The sequence below is a fragment of the Physcomitrium patens genome, chromosome 9 (assembly GCF_059467195.1).
Source record: "Physcomitrium patens ecotype Gransden chromosome 9, ASM5946719v1, whole genome shotgun sequence".
NCBI classification, from domain to species: Eukaryota; Viridiplantae; Streptophyta; class Bryopsida; order Funariales; family Funariaceae; genus Physcomitrium; species Physcomitrium patens.
Window position 1 is genome coordinate 4780952 of NC_143418.1, and position 20300 is coordinate 4801251.

At 33.2% G+C, this 20300-nt stretch overlaps 2 protein-coding genes and 1 long non-coding RNA gene across 4 annotated transcripts; 1 reads left to right on the forward strand and 2 right to left on the reverse strand.

Moving 5' to 3' along the window:
- Positions 1-1340: 1340 nt before the first annotated feature.
- Positions 1341-6360, reverse strand: LOC112286225 (receptor-like protein 4). Of its 2 annotated transcripts, XM_024527917.3 has the most exons (11): positions 5691-6360; positions 5333-5530; positions 4871-5102; positions 3826-4652; positions 3297-3444; positions 3014-3085; positions 2761-2832; positions 2530-2601; positions 2309-2386; positions 1925-2103; positions 1341-1694 (listed from the first exon to the last, which is right to left on the reverse strand). In XM_024527917.3, exons 2-11 carry the CDS (start codon positions 5445-5447, stop codon positions 1537-1539), a joined length of 1953 nt encoding a protein of 650 aa, XP_024383685.1. In that variant the 5' UTR covers positions 5448-5530; positions 5691-6360; the 3' UTR covers positions 1341-1536. The 2 variants fall into 2 exon arrangements, with proteins under 2 accessions (XP_024383685.1, XP_073392572.1); XM_073536471.1 differs by lacking the exon at positions 2309-2386 and having other exon boundaries at positions 5691-6302.
- Positions 6361-7794: 1434 nt separating this feature from the next.
- On the reverse strand, positions 7795-8633 carry LOC149988346 (uncharacterized). Its single transcript, XR_016504698.1, has 2 exons — positions 8307-8633; positions 7795-8173 (listed from the first exon to the last, which is right to left on the reverse strand). It is a non-coding gene; the product is annotated as an uncharacterized LOC149988346 (long non-coding RNA).
- Positions 8634-8910: 277 nt separating this feature from the next.
- LOC112286403 (mitochondrial zinc maintenance protein 1, mitochondrial) lies at positions 8911-10061 on the forward strand. The gene is made up of 2 exons (XM_024528265.3): positions 8911-9180; positions 9655-10061. Exons 1-2 carry the CDS (start codon positions 8934-8936, stop codon positions 9711-9713), a joined length of 306 nt encoding a protein of 101 aa, XP_024384033.1. The 5' UTR covers positions 8911-8933; the 3' UTR covers positions 9714-10061.
- The last annotated feature ends 10239 nt before the right edge of the window (positions 10062-20300 follow it).

Here is a 20300-nt window from a genome sequence, read left to right on the forward strand (position 1 = left end):
TTGAGTTATATTAAAAATTACTAGGATTATAAACACATATTAAAATATAAAATATTATTTATAATTTTCTAAAAGTGCAAAAGGGAATATTTGACCTAAATATCATAATAGATTGTATTTGAGGAGTTTGAGCAAAACATCAATACAATTATCTACTAATGTTTCAAGAAGATGCTTTGTTGCTCTCTTACTAATACACAAATTAATTCTACACCCAATTGATCTTTTATCAAGATAAATTAGTTGAGTTGTCATTTTCAAGAAGTATTTGATCAATCCATCATGGGGCTCAAAATATATTATTTCATTACAACTTCTAAAATATTGAGCTTTTTTTGAAAAATTAAGAATTAAAAATTAATGCATGAATTGTTGATTTAAAAAAATATTAAACCCTATTTTTTTTATAAAAAATAAAATATGAATAACATTCTGTAAAATATATATTGGCAATTCTGTTGAAATTATTTTCAATTCATCAAATCATGATATAAGTTTTTTATTTTGTTAATTTCAAATCTAGAATTATTAAAATAAAGTGGCAATACGTTTAAAGCATAATTATTTGATTTTGTAAAATTAGGAAACAGCAAAAGAAAACGATCATATTTTCATATGAAGAGAAATGGATGCATAAATTATTGGCCACAAAATCTGTATTTGATAATAAAGAAGAAAAAGAGAAAGAAATTATAACATTTTGGGCATACATTAAATGAGAATGTCCATGTAGATTAAAGTGTAAAAACCCTAGTTTTTAGAAATCATCAGCATATTTGGTAATCATGTTGTCACCACTGAATCCAATCTTTTAATAATTTTCCTGAGTTCGTTTTTGCTATTTATACTTCTGAAGGGTATATGAGAAGAAATTAAAAGTGATAAATCTACAAGCCATGTGCATTGGTAAGAAGCCGACGTCATAGATGATGCAATATAAGCTAGTTCTCCCAATAGCTTCCACTTCATATGTTTCTGATATAATCCGACTCTATGTAGTCCCTGCACTAGATTAAATTCTAAAATGAGACTTCGTAAAAAGCATCTCACTTGAAAAAATAAATTATCAACGAAAACCCATTTAAAAAATTATCCTCTTTCTTAACTCAATTTATGGTCAATTGAATCATGCGTACATATTTTCATAAATGCAAGATGCACAGCAACAGAACAGTTAAGTGACATTGTCTAGTTGTGCTACTACATTCTGATGGTGATGAATAGACCATAGCAACTGCAAGCTGCTTGCCATCATCGATAGGACTCAACACGAACCATTCAAGTCAAACATTGAACCTCATACACAGCGGTCATTTGTCGGTCTTTGAGATTATGGGATATGAGCTGCAATATGCAAATGCATTGGTTCACCCTGTCTTTGATTCTCTGATGCGAAGATCCATTAATGTACAAACTGTGGAAACAAGCACCTGTTAATATGGGATAGTAAGCTAAAAATGTATCACCCTAAACCCCCAATTCAACACAAATTAAGAGGAACGTAGGACTAGACTGAAATGTCTACCAACGCAGTCATTACGTTGATCCCAGTAGAGTACTGCTTTGGCTTGGAATTGGTGCAAAGGCCGGATCTCGAATATGAGCAGGTCTGAAATGATCAGTAAACATCGTCCTTGCCATTTGCACATCTCTCACAAATGTTGTTCTTGCTTTAGCATAGGGTGCACCTCTGGCTGCAACGAATAGGGCAAACAGGGGAATCATCAGCATATCTGAAAAATATCAAACTGGAATACTGTAATTTATTTCAGCTATTTGTTATCCAACTCCCTCTCACATGATCTGTTCCATTGGGGTTATGTTAAAATCGACAGAAAAGACACCACAAAATATCAGCTGTTCCTTGGACCAAGTTTTATCATAATTTACAAACTTCTGACGTAGTTCAGATTGGGCCACTTACCGAGCTTTTGTGCTCGGGCCATGTTTGCCCTCTTCTTCCAGTAAAGGAAAACAAGCCCAGCGGTCAGCACTATCACCAGACTCACAACAAAGGCAGTGATCCGCACAGCTTTGCCCCCACTGTTAGCTTGACTGCATGGCCTCAGTCCCACTCCGCAAAGCCCCTCGTTATTGGACACGCTGCAGAATGTGACTTGGTCAAACTAATATTCGAAGTAACAATGAGGTTACTCAGGTAAGCGAAAAAATTATTGTTCCTTCATTATCTTGTTAAGCGGTATTGAAGGACTTTATAAAGTGGGCAATTCAGATTGTAATCTGTATCTCACAAAAGAAATCCGAGAGAGAGAGAGAGAGAGAGAGAGAGAGATATATATATATATACTTCCGAATAGCACCCCGTAGGGCACTTGCTCCAAGACTTGAAGGAACCTCTCCGCTCAATTGATTGTCGTTCAAGAACCTAGCAGAAGATGCTGGTGTATCAGAATAAACAGAGAATATGAAGAGCAAGAAGTATCTTGCAGACTATGGACCCTGTTGATAAGATCGTGGCTGACTTCAAGGAAAGGAGTTCGTGAATCTACAAGGAACCGTATCGCTTACAATTTTCGGAGGTGAGGAAGGTTGCCAAGGTTCACAGGTATTGAACTATTTAGCTGATTGTACGAGAGATCCCTGTGCAGATGCTCAGAAAGAGTCAAATTCAATATTACCAATTCTATTGTAGCTGGGTCAATGAAACAACTCTCCCTTTTACGGAAACTGCACAAAAGCAATTGCTTCAAACGTCGGCTTTGACGTTAACCGGGCGAGCAATATTTTCATGAGACTTACAATACTACAAGGGATGAGAGATTGCCCATGGACTGCGGAATGGATCCTTGCAGCGTGTTATGGCTTATGTTCCTGTTACAGATGCCGAAAATTAAATAAGTGCCTTTCCGCCAAGTTTTACCCATAATAGAAATTCGAAACCACTTCAACATTTATAGATACATTTAAAACATGATCATCAAGATCACTCTCATGTTGTCTGCACAGAAACAAAACGATGATTGTTACAAGGGAAGATGATTAGAGGACGCACAGAATTTGGAGACCAGACAATAATCCAATCTCCTCTCCTAGAACACCACGCACTCCTTGAGCGTCCAAGTATCTGTACAGCAGTCATGAGATATCTTTCATGGCAAAGAAGGGGTAGGTTACTGCAACTTGCAAAGGTGAATAAACTGCCATTCGTTTTTCACTCCATGATTATGATTCAAAGTCACCATGTTTGGGATTTCGTTACAATGACAAACGCTATAATGCAGACTGAATATATCATGTTAGTGAGCGGACAACATTCGAAATTTATGGGAACGTACAAGCCGTCGATGAACCAGGAAGTCGCAGAATTATTGAAACGGCAGTCTACTCCAAACCAAATGTGTGCAAGGGGCACGCAAGGGTCCCCGTTCCACCCATACGTCGCAGGTAATCTGAGAGATTGCTTCAGCAGCTGCATTGCCCACACTACAACCCACCGGTTTACGAAATCCATAGTGGGTTAGACACTGAAAAGCTTATACCATTGCTCTTCATTGATACAAGTCTGACACGTCCTACATTCAGATTGATGAAGACTATGTGTTGCGTAACGACCGAAAAAATAAGAATTCATGTTTCGTAACTAGCATATGACTTTCCAATCACATGGAACATATTACCTATACAGAACCGAAGCATCACCTGAAAGTCCCTAACCCATGACAATCACGACTATATGTCGGAACATTAGGTCTAACACTCTTAGCCGCTGATGCTTGATTGTAATTCAAATGAAGTTGTGAAAGACTGTACACTTTAAGGATTAGAAATAAGAAACAGGTCTTCAAGTCCAAAGCGAGATCTTACTGTCTGTCTTCAAAGTGGGCGCCTCAATCGGTACGAGCTCATAGATTTCAAAGGCGTTCACAGCAACAGGTCCGAAAAGCGGATTAAAGGTCAATTCAAGAGAGCTCGCGTCGTCTACCATCACAGTGGCATTCAGAATTAATGCTTTGAATGGTCTGTGAGCCTGGGCGATAATATCCACCTCTGAAAAGATTTTCTCCTCGTTCACCAGAACATCAAATACTCGGTCACGCGGACGTACCACAAAAGGCGAAATTTCTGCTAAGTAGATCCAGATTGAGTACAACCTGTTATTGTCTACTGGTAAAATGTAGGACAGACTTTGCATAGGGTCAGTTGTTGTAGCAGACTGAAAAATATCCATGGGGTATATATTGGGAGTTACAGCAGCGTTACTGATATTCTGCACGGTGCTTATGGATTGTACTATCGATCCCGGAAGAAAAAGGCTGTTATCGCTCTCCCAGTAGCGATCACCACCCCAAGGATCAGCCAAAAAGTCAGACCCAAAGCCAGACTTTCGTGCTCCTGCACTCACTCTCTTCATCGTCTTCCAGATATAGCTACGGCTTTCTTGGTCGGCGATCTTGTAGGCATCATCGAGAATTTGAAGAACTTCAATAGAGGCCACGACTGGATTACCATGGCCTGAACTGTGGAAACATATCGTAGCAGCTCCATCACTCACAAAGGCTAACGAGTCTTGAAAATTTTCGCGCTCTTTACTCCATCCTGAATCCATATTGTGCACAAGGGTCCCTTCGATCGAGACATCAAACTGTGGCTCACGACCAGCGTTATCTTGTTCCCCGAACGCAAAGAACAATCTGCAGTTGGTTCACAATGTTGTTTACGTTCTGCCACTATTCAAATGCTTTATTACACTTCATTCAAACTCCTGAAAAGGATAGCGTGAAGTGGTTCATTTCTGAACTGAACAAACTTGCCTGAATTGATGTTTCGAGTTAAATTTAGCACTGGTTAAATTCAGAACTAGGTCAGAGCAGCAGGAGGACACAGGGAAGAGAGCAAATGTTTGTTGTACCTGATCAGATAACGCCCGGTTGGTACTGTGATATTGTAACAATTCTCTGGGCCATCAAACTTAGAAAAGTAACGGAGGGTGATGATCTGAGGTGCTTTAGGATTAGGGAAAGTTAAAGGGGCAGAACTTCCTCCTGTAAAGCCCCAATCCTTCTGCCACACATATCCATTTGGATCATAGGTTTCAACAGACGAACCACAGGCAATACGGACGGTGTAAGGGCCAGCGCTGCCTGCACACATCAAGTTTCAGCTTAGCCATAACTTAAGGGAAAGAAGTTCGGTTTGATGCCGGTGTTCCGTTTTGTTATGAACACTCGGCCACATGTGTTCAGCACACGTTGCCAAAGCGAGGGCTAAATGGTCACACACAACTAACATTGATTCTATTCCAACACTGTCACTTCAATTCTCACTCAGAGGGAGAACCATTCGTAGTTGTTTGGGCTGAGAGATGTCTCACCTGTCAGGGATGCTGGCGACATCTGAGCTGCAGAAAGCGTTAAGCTCGACACCAATAGAAGAGAAAGGAACGTCGCCATCGCACAAGTCTCATACCCCATTGTGCCAGTAGCCATTCAAAGGAAATTCCAAACTTCAGCAAGTGGGCAGCACCCACCTCACGGCCTCAGCGGCATCCCATACTCTCTCACCCGCGGTCCTACACCTCGAACAATCGGGAAAACAAAGTAAGAGGGTGGAACTAATCCACTAAACAATCAACATCTTGACAAGAGCATGTATGCTCAAATCAATAGGTCCACTTTCACCCACTCATCAAGAATCATAAGACCAAGTCCAGCACGCAGGATGCTCCTAACCTTGAGACAAAGAAACGGCCAGGCACTCGAGAGGTGCAAATCACGGCACCAGAAGCTTGAAACAACGCCTGTGGTCTGAGAACACCACCCCTGTACCTCGTGGCTTGTACGCTCAATGAAAAAAGTCTCTACTGTGAACACTACCCACAGTTCCCCTCGAGAGTCTATAAGTGAGACATCACCAGTGAGATCGATAGGATGACTTCCCCACTCGTACTCGTCTCAGCACGCAGCACGGCAGAGCACCATGAACCCATGAACCTATGAACCCCGGTGCCTTACTCCTCGATTGCTCTACCGCAAGCAGCGTACATTACACCAGCATCCCGCCCCCGCATGGTCTATTATTCGTGAAAACGGCAGACACTCCTTCTCCCCACTACCTCACACCCCAACCTGCTCACTCCGACAACCCCTGAATAAAACAGAATCTCGTTGCATGGAAATTACGCCACCCAACTCACATCACCCATCTCACATCAGCCTTCTCGAGTGAGGGCAGTGATGAAACGAGGCGAGTGGACACACGAAGCGAATCTTGTGATGTGTGAGGAGCGAGCTGCAGCAGAAAAGAGGGGATTTGGTGAGGAACAAACAGCTGAGGGCAACAATGCTGGTGATTCCCCAAGCTCAGCAGCTAGCTAGCTAGCTAGCTGGGCGAGATTACACAGCACAGCACAGGTGAGGTGCCCCTCGCTGCAGGTTCCGGTTGATCGTTGCAACGATGATGCAGTGGAGCTGACAACGACGATGATGATGATTTCTGACACTGACCACATCACCCACAATGAATCTGGCCCATTCGGGCTTGTAATGCAGTGTAAATTCACCTTCTTCCTCTGCATGCTCTATCTAGCAACTATACATTCTAGAGAAATTAGATGTGGGTGATTGTGGCTCTTTGGTGATGGATTGAGAACACACATCCTTGCCTGTGAAAGAATAAAGACAATATTTCATTGTGCTAGTATGATACAAGTTTGATTTTGTTGGATTGCATTAGACCAAAGGGTTCAGTTTTTGGCATTGAATGGAAACTGGTGCCTTTTTAGATTGTGATTGCTGAAGGGGTTTAATTCATCACCAAAGTGCGTTTTTGGTAATTCTTGAATAAAACACCATTATTTTCTTCTGGGTTTTCGTAGAAAAAAGAATTCGTCCCTGGTTGCACTTGTATTCCTGTGAGTGCAATGAAATCTACACTCATTTAAAAACATATAAAATGACTGCAAGTCATTACCTACCTTCATGGAAGGAAAAAGACAAGCAGATGTTGAACTTATTGTGTGCTTCGGCGAAGAATCAACTTCTGTTTATGGAACATTTCGTCAAATTATATTTTAAGATATAGCAATTACTATTAGTTCTGATATTTTAGAAAATAATTTTAGCATTACAACAAAACTATTTAAATTTACATGTATAACTTTTTAGTTTTCGAAGGTTCAAAAACATTAAAATCCTTCGATTTTCTTTTTCTTACCTAGAAAACACATATAAATTTGCAGTTATTATCTAACCTTCTTTATATTTTTAATAAATGCAAAGAAATACCACAAAGTTAGATAGTGATCATTTTCTATTGATCAGATACATGAATTTACATAGAACTTAGACTTAGAGGAGTATTTTAGACCATAGAAACAAAAATCAAATTAAAAAAAAAAAAAAACTCAATTTTTGTAAGCACATGTCACTCATTCCTTCTTTTGTTTTTCTTTACTTGTATGTTTTTTTTTTTTTTTTCCTGTACTTTTGTGATGGTCATTAATAATTATGCAAATAAAACACGATCTAATTTGACTGTTTAATTACCACAAGACTTCATTTCCAAAGTCAACAATAAACATGTACAATTTTTGTGATCTCCCACTGTGATACAACGCTAATCTAATAAAAAGATACAAAAGTTGATCAAATGTCGAAATTATGAATTACACACTAATAATAACAATAGTAACGCATTCAACATCAATTCTACTTTCTTCATTTGAATAATAATAATAAAAAATGTTCAACTCATAGATTTAAGATAAACAAGACTTATAGTGAAGCTTTCATTCTCAATATGAAATTCCAAAACTCCTCTTATTCAATGCAGTGAATTTTATATTTTTTCTTTTTTTTTTTTCATAAAGAATACAATGCATGAATCCATATGCCTACCAATTACTCCATTTTCTCAGCATAAAACTTGAGTGGATGATACAAAACTGTTATACATTCAACTGTTAAAAAAGTCCGTGGACGTGATATATCCGTATCATACAAACAGTATGCACTAAAGACATCACAAAAATTATAAATAAATAAACAAATAAGGCTCTAAGTAACAGAAAGCAAGGACATTGACTTGTCAACAGGAGTGACAGTGTGAAGGAGGTAAAAAAAAAGTTTTTCAAGCTTTTAGAGCTGGCTATGGCGTGATGGGGGTGGCGGCGCCATAGCTCCCCTCAACAACACCACGTCCGCTCCCATAAATGCTGTATGTGTTCATCACGACGACAACGATTCGATTTCGTTGAGAATAATAACTTCATGTGGGAGATAATTGAACTTCAAACTTGACAATGGAGCATTGCGAGCTGAAACACGAAGAACAGGAGCTGTGAGTACCGGCAACGAGGACGACCCGAACGGCGACGTATGCTGTTGTCGCGATGCGATGGAGCAGAAGGGAATCTGCTTCGACGCAGGATTGGTTCTGCTACTAAGACACACAGACAGTCATGTGAGTGAGGGTGGAGTTGATGGCAGGTGGTGACATGGGTGTGGCGTTGAAGCGCGTGCGCCTTGCTCCGCCCGAATGAATGCGTAGGTCCTCCGACAGGATCCGATTACTACCCGAGAGATCGGATGCATTGATTGATGGAGTCGTTGTCAATCGGGGCACAGTAGAGACCAGAGTCGGGGGGGTCATGGAGCACGCGACCAGCGCATCGCGTGCTGGTGGCAGAACAGAATTGGAAGTGCGCGATGATCGGTGCTTGCAGTGCCGGTTAGGGGCGGTGGGTTGATTTGGTAGATAACCTGCGGTGATTGCGGACCTCAACTGGCGTCGACTCTAAGCTTGGTGGTTCCTGGGTGGGTTGAGCTGTTGATTGATATTCTTACCCGGGTTCAGCAGACCTTGACTGGCGTCGTCTTCTGCAAAGGACATCAGGTGCAGAAGGAATCGATGACACCGTTGCTTAGCATTAGGGTTCACAGATCGCCAACCATCTGCCTGCCCCAGCAATTGAGATGGCAAGTGCGAGAGGAGAAGTACTGGCGCTGTTCAGGTCGTTGTTGCGAACGCGGAAGCAGTGCTTCGCAGGCGACTCAGAAATGCTGGCTGCGTCGGCTAAGCAGATCCGGGATGAGTTTGAGGGGCACAGGAATGTTGGCGCCGGTGAGGAGTTGGATAAATTGGTGACCAAAGCGCGCGAAGCTGTTGAATTTATGAAGGTTAACATCGTGCAGGCCAAGCTTAATGAACGAGGAAATTACGGTGCGTTGCTTTTAACGTTTGGTTCATCTTTAGGGTTAGGGTTTTGTGTTTGTGCTCTTGAGTCAGCTTAATGTATCCGCCAATCTGAATGCCCTTCTTCATTTTTTTCAGGTCACTGTAGATCATCTGAAAATTCTTCTTTCTTAGAATCATCCTGTACTTTGCCATTCCTCTACAGATGAGACTGTAATTGCGAGAAGTCGCATCTTGCCGTATCTTGACTTGTTTTTGAATGTTAGTTGAAGTCATCTTAGATTGGATAGTGATCCATGTGTTCTTTCGCTTCAATTATTTCCTGAAACTGTTTACGTTGATCTTCCTCCCTGTAATGAAATCCAATTGATCCATTAAATGCTGTTGAGTCTATGAAAACTGTGAGCAGTCAGCTTGGAAATTGAACGTGGGATCGTAATTGTTCCTCGCTCACTTTTTTTTTTTTTTTTTTTTTTTTTTTTTTTTTTCGGGACCATGCAGAGGTCAAACTGAAATCAGAGCACCAGGGTGCATCCTTGGAGGAAGTTTTACCCAAGTAAGATGCATCATCCATCTTTTGAGGAAGATAAAAACAAAATTGATTCGTCTCATCGAGGACTGGTAGTGCAGTCGTGGGAGACGAATCTCTCGTGAGTTCACCTGATGAGAATTATTCTTCTAGGATTTATAAGAGATAGTCAGTCATGTATTGATACCGGCCCAGAAATTAAAGACATTCGACCTCGTCTTTGTAGTAGAGGTTTGCATGTGTAGTGGAATGAGGTAGTGAGCTCTTTCAGAACGACAAGAAAAGCTCAAATCACAACTTCAAACCTTTATTAACATTGAGATACTTGTAGTCAAGATTATCCTCAATACACACAGATCGCACACTGCTTTCCATTTCATTCTTCGTGTGTATCAATCTTGTTGGCCGCATCTAATGCCCTGCTGTGAATCACAACCATTTTTCTGTTCTTCGTAGTGAAATTCGACGTGATTGTTTTTTGAACTTATTGTCCAATATATTTCTAGACTGCTAGGTAATTGAATGTGTAAAAATATTTTGATTTTCATCTTCGTAGTGTGCTGGAGGTGTATAGCAAGTCGCCATGCAAGATTGTCTTTCATTTCAAGGAAAACATCTGGTAAAGTTGTGGACAGATCACTGTGACATCTTGGCATGAGGTCCATCTTGTTCAGTCAAATATCCATCACTTGTCACTCAAGCAGCAACTAGCTTGAACTATATATATATATATATATATATAGATACACAGAAGATCTGACATGGACCTTCAAAACTGTCCCAACATTTCCAGTTTGAAATGTTGGTGAATCACCAAATAGTGATTGCATGTTAAAGTAACATGGCAAAAATCTAGTTACTTTTTATTATCAATAAGGTAATTGCGGTGCAACTTTGGAAGGGGAAATATCTAGAGCTACAAACATATGTAGGAATTGAAGCTCTAACTATTTTCTCTTCATTGAGACAATTTTGAAGGGCTATGTCAATGTATCTTGTGAGCATAGCAATTAAAGAGTAAATGCATTGTAAATTGCTTGGTTTTTGTTTTGTTGCATGTACATGTTTTCCAAATGCAAATCTTTTAGTTTAAGATAGACTATATAAGTTGAAAAGTCAAATGGAGCAGTCTTGTATAAGTAGTATAACTAGAGGAAAGGTGTCTATTGCAAGGAAAGCTATTAAACATATGAAAGAACTTTTTGCAATACAAGTCACTACTATGCATTGTACTGAGCATTTCATAGAAAAGGTTAGCAATGACAAGTAAAAGAGAAGAAACCACATTTGTTAAGTAAAAATATTAGGTCTCATTTAGAATTTGTGAAAAAGTATGAATATTGGACTATTGATGATTGGAGTCACGTCATATTCTCAAATGAAAGTAAAATTAACAAATTTTCTTTGCATGGAAGAGTTTGGTGTTGAGTTCATAATCCATAAGAACTATCAAAGTATACTATTATTTCCACTATTAAGCATGGTGGTAGTTTTGTGATGATATGGAGATGTATTTGTATATATGGACCTTACTTAATACACAAAATTGAAGGCTTCTTTAATTAGCATGATTATCAAAAAATCTTGGAAGGACATCTATATGGTAAAATTAAAAAATATGATTTAGATGTATTAAAAGTCATATTTCAACATGATAATGCACCTATGTTTAGCAATAATAGTATGAAACAATAGTTTTTTAGGCAACATTTTAGTATCTTATATTAACTCCATCAATCACTAGATTTGAATCTTATATAAAATCTTTGGACCATTTTGAAAAAGAGATTAAATTGATATGATATATTTCAAAAAAAAATACTTGAAATATAGTTTTGTACAAAAAAAAAAAAAAAAAAAAAAAAAAAAATCTTCTCTCACTATTGATGATTACAATAGACTTATAGAAACAATATCTAGATGAACAACAATTGTATTGAAAGCTAAAAGAAAATAAATAATATGGTGAAGAATTTCTATACTGAACCTTCAAAATTGTCCCAATATGTAGAGAAGCCATGCGATTTTTTTTCTTTTCATTGAATGCTTAAATTTGGTTGGAATTTTTATAAGAAACTATTACATTGTATTTATTATTTCAATAAATTTACTACATTCCATCCCATGAATTTCTCTTATCTACATTATTTTTTGAATGTGATAAGTATAAATATTGGGACAACTTTGAAGGTCACTATATATATATATATATATAGAGAGAGAGAGAGAGAGAGAGAGAGAGCTTTAAATAAGTCTATAGCTGTTTTCTAAAAGAATAAAGTATATAACTAACTAGCTTAAGTCTACATATTTGGAAAGCAACTTATTGATGTTTTGTAATAATGTGTATGATATCAATTTTATAATTACTTATGAGTCATACTTAAAAAAAAAAAAATGTTTTTTTCAATGAGACATTTGTATAGAAAAATATTATAGACTTATTTAAGAAATAAAATTATATTTTGTAATCTTGGTAGTAATTAGAATTATGAATTCAAACTTGTAAAAATTTGTAAAACTTTTATACTAAAACTTTTTATAAATATGGTAATTTAAAAAAAAAAAAAAAAAAAAAAAACTTTATTTATTTAGAACAAAGTATCACATTAATTTAGAATTAGAATTTGTTACAATAATATGAAAACCTAAATGCACAACACATAAGAAGAATTGGAATTGGTATGAATGTTAGTCTTGATGTCAATGAAGATGTCAATGATTTGGCCTTGTCTACCAAAGTTTAATAAGATTAGATTTTTTTTGAAAGTTTTTTTTTACAAGCTATGTAAGTTTTCTTTATAAAATTAGGCAGAAAAATAAAGAAAATGCAATAAGCAAAGTTCAAATAGAATATTTGATAAGACATATTTTTATTAGTTTTTTATTAATAAATGATTATAAACAATGTAATTTGAATAATAGGAGATTTAACTAAATTATAAAATATAAAAAATAATAAAAAATATTAAACATATTATTTAGCTAAAAACAATTTCAAAAGCAACTTTGCACATTATCACTTTGTCTTTTCTACCCTCACTACCATAAGTGTAACAAATGCTCATATTATTTAAATATATAGAAGTAAATAGAAGTAAATACAAATATATTAGGTATTTAATATCTTCTTTAATAAAATTTAGAAAATTTGTCTAAATGCATATTAGTTCTTTTAATTCTTATAAATATTCCATGTTAATATTGAAACTTATCTTTAAAGCCTTTTATTTTTAAGAAATTATATTAAAAACATACAATTTATTGCTTAGGCCATAAGCCTCTATGTTCTTATGAAGTTTTTAAATGACCTTAGTAGAAAATATATACAAGCAAGACTAAAGCCATCTTCAACATTGCCAAAATCTTTTTTGTATTTCAATCTTGGTTTAATATTCTATTTTTATTTTATTTATGGTGATATTTTTTTTCCATCTGATAGCCATGTCTTTTTTGCTTAATTTTTTTCTTTTTTAGTAACATATAAGTGTGTTGTCTTTTTAAAATTCTCTCTAGATTTATATCCTTGACAATAGATATGTGCAAATTCTAATATCAATTTCTTGAAAGTAGACATATGTTTAAAACAATTTGGATTTCTTCTACTTTCAATGCAAAATTCATTTGAAACTTTAATTTTTATTAAGATCAAATATGTGCAATATAATTATTTAATCAAATTATTTTTAAATAAATAGAAGAGTTTTTTAAAAAAATACAATCCATAAAATATTAACCAATAATAGATTGATAAAAAAAATATGAATTAAAAAAATAAAAATATTAAACTTTAATTTTTTAGAATTATAATTTAAGAATACATCAAAATTTGATATTATAGAGAAAAATATATTTATTAATTAAAAATAATAATTAAAACTCTAATAAATAATATGTATTAATGTATTATTATTTAAATTATATTTATATAATAAAAATTTATTTAATATTTTTTGCTTAGAAAATCAAACATAAATAAATCAATGTGAATTGACTACAAGAAGCAAATGCCAAGAATTTAACAATCATCATTGCACTTACAATCAATACAACTAGGTAGTAATAAGTATTAAGTAAAAATACTATAAAAATTTAATAAAATATAGATGCTTTTTTATAAATGAATCTTTAAATTAATAAATAAATAATAAAAATATAGCAATTTAAGGATGTAATTATTTTTTTATCCAAGTGATATTTGCAATAAATATTCATATTATAGAATAAATTAATGATGCAATTATTATAAAGGATTTCAGATGTATGATTAAGACTTCAATAAAAATTCTTATAGAAGCAAATATTAAAATTTATAATGATAACCTTGCTTATATACATTGTAAACTAAAAATTAAACATGAATGTTGATTGATAAATTAAGTCAATAGTATTTTTTTTAGCAAACTTAATTGTTTTGCTAAATTACTAAGAGTACAACTCTATACCACCATTTAATCAATCATAGTTGTCTTGCAATACAAAACTATAAATCAATTAAGTAATTGATTAGAACATAATAGACTAAAGATTGAATTATAAAAAAATGAAGCAATAATTAGATTATAAAAAATATAAATAAAATCAAAATATAATATTTTAAATAATAAAGTATTAAATAATAAAAAAATATCTAAAAATATTAATTATTTCATAAGCAAAGCTCAAGCTAACTAACAATACAAGAGGCAAATATGTGCAAAATGTGGTCAACTTGTTGGCCAAATTTTTAACCTATTAATTACTTATTGAAATTTATAAAAATTAGAAAGCTTCTAAGAAGTTTTTCAATAAAATATTTATCAATTTAATCTATATCTACTTACTTCTATGTAATTTAATTTATTTCTAATTATTAAATGAAATATACTAGTGAATCTAAATATTTTCAAAACAAAAAGACAAAATACTAAAAAAAAATACTTGACACATCAAATTTTAATTTTATAACAATATTAAGACTATAACTTCTATTATTAATAAGTGATAAACTACAAATTAATTTAATTACTTTTATTATTCTAATTAAAAGTAAAATCTAACAATCTTGAGTAGAAAATTATATATTTTACAACTTAAATTATGTTTACATAGAAGAATGATAATTTATATCTAAGATAATTAATTAAGAATCCAAAAATCTAAATCTAAAATTTTAAATATATTTAAATATATTTAAATATATAATAGATAGATAAATAAAATTAATTTTATATAATTTGAAGAATATATTTTATATTTGAAGAAAACATATATATATATATATATATATATATATATAAGATAGAATATTTTTATATTTTTAAAAGAAATTTTTAGTAGATATAGATCTTAGGCTACAATATTAGATGATATTGAATATTATTCAATCATCTCCTTATTGAGAATAATATCAATTTTATTCCTCTAGTTAAAGAAAGTTGTATAATAAAATATAAGTTACCTACTTGAAAGACTTAAAAGTTGATGCCAAAATATAAAAGATATGGTCTATTCTAATTTGGAAAGTATATTTTTGAACCATCAAAAATAGAAATAATATTTATTATTATTATTATTAGTATAAAATAATAAAATAATAACAAAAATAATGTCAATACAAGTATAGCAGTTGAGAAGTAATAAAGATATTTATGTGTTTGCTCCAACTAAATCAACTTAAAGATAGTATTCTCTAAGCTTCAATAAAACTCAATTTCAGAATCAAAAGAGAAAACACATATATAAGAGTGTATTGGAAGAAAATAGGAGGTGCATTTATTGAATTATTCTTCAAATTTATTAAAGAAAAAAAGCTTGCAAATTTTTTCAACAATCTTATTATTTTTTAAAAATGTTTTTTTAATTAAGAAAAAAAATGATGAAATATAGATTGTATTCTATTTAATTTTGTAAAAACTTCTATTCACACTACCAAAATAAATTCTTGAAAAGATAAAAAAATAAAAAATAATTGAATTCTTCTAAAGAACATATTAAATTATACATTAAGAATCTAATTATACCATTTTATGATAAGATACAGAAAAAATATTAAGAATATTAAAAGAAAATTGGACTTAGATAGTACTGCCATGTAAACATTTAAATATGTATTAAAGCATCATAAAATAGGAAAATAAATTAAGCTTTAAATATTCAGTATAGTGTTTTGTTTTAAAGTATTATCAAAGGTATTAACATTATTAAAATAAATGTACGGACATATTAATGTGTCAATATTTGTAACATTTTTTTATTTTTTTCTATAATGGTACTGCCAACACAATTTTAATGTACTTATAAGAAATCTTAATGGAAAACTCTATTCATATTTAATCACTTAATTTTTTTTTACTATTTCATTTCTAGGACTATTTTGGTTAACTTTATCAAAAAAAATTTATAAAATTTTCTGAGAGAATTTAATTTCTAAAATTCTAATATTAAAAAAAATACAAGATTTCTTATTTTCTTATTAGAAAATAGAAAAAATGTTATCTCTTTCTTGAGTTTATTTTAGTATTAAGAACACTCTTTTTTATTTGAAGTGCATGCCATGATAAATGTCTATAAAAACGATATCTCGATTTTTTTAAAAACAAAAAATATAAAAAATATAAAAAATATTTTCCAATAGTTCCATATTTATTTATAATTTTTGATAGAATTTAAAATAAAGCTTGCAAATTTGCCATAAAGGATGTATAAATAATAGATACAAAACTCCTTCAATTAAATAATAACTAATATTATGTCAATGGGCAAATGGCTATACCTTTACTATTCAAGTAGAAGAAAACTGTGTTATCTACATGTTGTCTACATGATATATTCTAAGAATATTGCAAAGTGTTTATGTTACAAATTAATTAGACTTATAGAATTACATATTGGCAGAATCAAAACATGAGAAATTGGTTCAGACAGGCATACATGATTGAGAATAGGTCCATCTGTAAGAAACAAGAAAAACACTTTCAACATCATTTGATTTATCGATCAATATTTAAATCAAGGGCACTCTTGTAATTAGTATGACTACATACCATTCCGACTATTTGTGTTATATTTTTCAAACGTTACAAATAAGATCAGAGTAGGTAATATTTTATCACTATTATTTAATACTCATTAGTTTATAATTATAAAACGAGGCCCTAGAAAGACATTGAAAAAAATAACATTATTTGAAAATTACCAATCTTTAGTTAAAACAATAATAGCTTAAAAGATATTATTAAAGTTATAAATTATAAAGTATAAAACTAAAATATTTAGAAAGTTGTAAATATTTTCCTAATGTTTTAAATCAAAAAATTTAAAAGTGTTACAAAAAGAAAATTGCACATTCACAATGATAGAAATAACAAAAAGAAATCAGATGTATACAGATGCAATATGCACATGGTTCACTTCCTTTGAAGCAAAATCCACAAAATATATATATATATATATATATAACTCATAGCTTTATTGATGTCACATCTAAAGTATAATATGCTCACTTCAAACTCACCCATGCACTTCAAAATCTGCCATATACTTTGGCCTCCAATTCCAAATCCACCCAAACCTATATTCCGTCGAGCCTCACAAACCAAAAAACCTAAATTTGATTCTATTTTTGGCATTGTTATTTTTGTAACAGGTGATCCATACTGCGGAGCTCTGACCTGAACTCTAATCAAGGAGGCTCTCGCCTACTTGAACCCCAGTTGGGGCCAGCTCTAAACCCCACATGGACATTACTATTCAACAAAAAAAACAAGCATGTATCAACAAAAAGTTCAAATCTTATTTAGATGACTCATGTAGAATAACTTTACAAAAAAATAAACTTGATAATTTAAAATTATTGGATGTTTTTGTACTAAAAAGAAAAGAAAATAAAATAAAAACATATTTAAAATCATATAAAAATATATGCATCTATTATATATATATATATATATATATATATATATAATTTGATATTTAAAATTTCAAGAAGTCAAGGTTAAATTCTAATTTGAAAAATCTGATATTTCCCTCCAACACCATTGTACTAACCTTTTTATATTGAAAAAATACAAGTATGTTAGAAATATACCTTTAAAGATCAAAGATTCGATGGAATTATATACTATAATAATAGATCTATTGCAATATTTTTGCTTTTAAGTATTTAAAAAATCTACTATATCTATTGTATTTTGGCATGTGGCTATCATATGGTTCTTAAAAATAAAAACATAACATAAAATAAAATAAAATAAAATAAATGTATTTTTATAAAACTGAAGGTGCATGTTAAAAAAAAAAAAAAAAATCAAACAAATTTAGTTTGTTTTATTCATGCTATACATGGACAATGTAAGAATTACAATTTGAACTTCTTGCACGTATATGGAGTTTAAGAAATAAGTTTGTATGTTATGCTACTGAATTAGTTGGACAACTCTTTAACTTTAACAAAGCAATTGGAATTTAACAAAATCAATGTAATTTGGTTTTTTTAAGACCACAATTGTTGTTTTGATTGAAAAAACATATGATTTAAGTTTAAGTCAAATATATAAGTTATGTTTAATTTGACTTATTTGATAGAAGAGTCCTGCAATTTATGCATGGAGAAATCTTTTACAACCATTGATATAAGATGAATGTCAACATTAAACACTCTCATCTCAACCTTACTTAGATTTTGGATATGTTGTTAAGCCAAGAGGATTTATTAATAGATTAATTAAATACACAATATATCACAATATTTCATTCTAGGAATTATTAGAATTTCGTGCAGCAAGCTAATCATCTCTTCCTGCTTGATTTTGCAGAGTTCCAATTGATAAGTACACATTTATAAAATTTAGTTCTCAGTCAACCCTGATTTAGGATGTTGAGTCCATGGACAATTATGTATTAAGCTCACTATTAATGCAACCCATTCATTGCGTTTGGTTTAAATAATACTTTGAAATTTGATATTTTATTGGTTTTAAACCTTTTCATTTTATTTTATGTGTATACATACAGACATTCATTCATACATTCATTAAAATCATGTCCAACAGGCACATTTGTGTAAAATAATCACAATCTTCAAGGAAACAGTTATTTCAAACATATCGAGAAAGCATGATAACCTATCATTTATACCAAGAGAAAATAATAAAATTGAATGTTTGCCCAGCTGTAGTCCCCAACTGTTGACTTTATAAATGCCAAAGTGTAGCCACATCATGAATGAAAGTCAAATTATATATTAGACAAGGACATAGCATTTGATCACTTTTACCAACTTTCAAATGTAGATGCACCTTCCTTACATTAAAGCCAATAAAAAAGTACGAATATTAAAAAAAAAACAACTAAAAATAAACCATTCAGTGGGCCCTGAGAAGATGGCCTCCATTCCTCAAAATGGAAAACCATGAGCGACTCAGCTTTACAATATTCCTAATCCATGGAACAAAATATCCTTTTAACCATGTTTGAATCGAGGCATATTTAACCATATTTATAGAACTACAAGGTATCACTAGCAAGGTAGCTTGTTTCGAAACCATGTAAAAAGAACATGAATAAAATAATAGAGAAAATGAATTTGCAGCAAGAAACTCACGCGTGCAATTCACCCAAAACAACCTAAATACAATGCAACCACGTCAATTCACCAACCCTCAAAATTGCATGATGTTGTTACACGAAAAAATCATCGCATCGACAACCCAAAAAGGGAATTCAACTTGGGTCATGGACACAATTTCGTTTCTTTTAACCATCAAAACTGGGCTGCTATAACTTGGCATGTTGCTGGTGCGGCAAGGTAATAAAAACAAAAGAATAAAAAAAAAATACAAACAAATGGGGGTGTCGTCTCGGGATCTCCGAAGCAACGGGGCAAGTAGCACCGAGAATCCATCCATGCAAGCAGGATCATGCACGTCTTGGCACACATTCAAATCGTTGCCCGAGGAGATGAGAATCGGATGCCACGTTCTTCGAAACATTGTTGTTGCTTGAAGTGGAGCTTCGCCACGCCCCTGTCTCACTCTCTCGCGTTCGGGAGTTGTGTTTCGTGTTTTCTGGTGATGGTGGTGATGCTGGACGACGGAGCCTGTGTTGCAGAGGGCGATGATGGCGGAGCAGACAGAGAGTGAGTGTGTGTGGTGATGTGCGGCAGGTGGGAGTGTGGTCTCGCGCCACATGGCTTCCTCGTGAGAGAGAGGTGCGAGCCATCATCGCTCTGTTGCTGCGCGGCCATGGTTTCGAAAGCGGTGGTCGAGTTTCGCCTTCGCTGCATAAAAACGGGTGTTTATTTTAGTTGTTGTCATGGAGGGATTTGACTTGATTGCTCCGTATGTGTGAAATGTTGTCATCAGGATCCCTCGGGACTGGAGCCTCTGTCAAAAAGATGAAAAAGGACGTGGCTCAGCGTCTCGGGGATGCATCTTAAAGATAGCCAGATCGCTTATTCTATTTCCATTTGCAGTCTGCCTATTTAAAGGATTGAATTTCCTTTGGCAGTGGGAATTTGGAGGAATTTTGACTCGGTTCTCTCTCTACTTCTTATTCCTTTTTTTTTTTTTTTTTTTTTTTTCTTTTCCATTAATAGTTTAATCCGTTAAATGGTGACCCTCTAAAGGCTGGCATGTAG

Excerpts from the sequence above, each read along its gene's own strand:
- LOC112286225 (XM_024527917.3), bottom strand. The coding sequence starts at position 5,447 with ATGGCTACTGGCACAATGGGGTATGAGACTTGTGCGATGGCGACGTTC. Across the intron at positions 2,833-3,013 it reads TTGTCTGGTCTCCAAATTCT|GAACATAAGCCATAACACGC; the intron begins GTGCGTCCTCTA and ends CATCTGTAACAG. Across the intron at positions 2,104-2,308 it reads CTACGGGGTGCTATTCGGAA|CGTGTCCAATAACGAGGGGC; the intron begins GTATATATATAT and ends CACATTCTGCAG.
- LOC112286403 (XM_024528265.3), top strand. The coding sequence starts at position 8,934 with ATGGCAAGTGCGAGAGGAGAAGTACTGGCGCTGTTCAGGTCGTTGTTG. Across the intron at positions 9,181-9,654 it reads TAATGAACGAGGAAATTACG|AGGTCAAACTGAAATCAGAG; the intron begins GTGCGTTGCTTT and ends GGGACCATGCAG.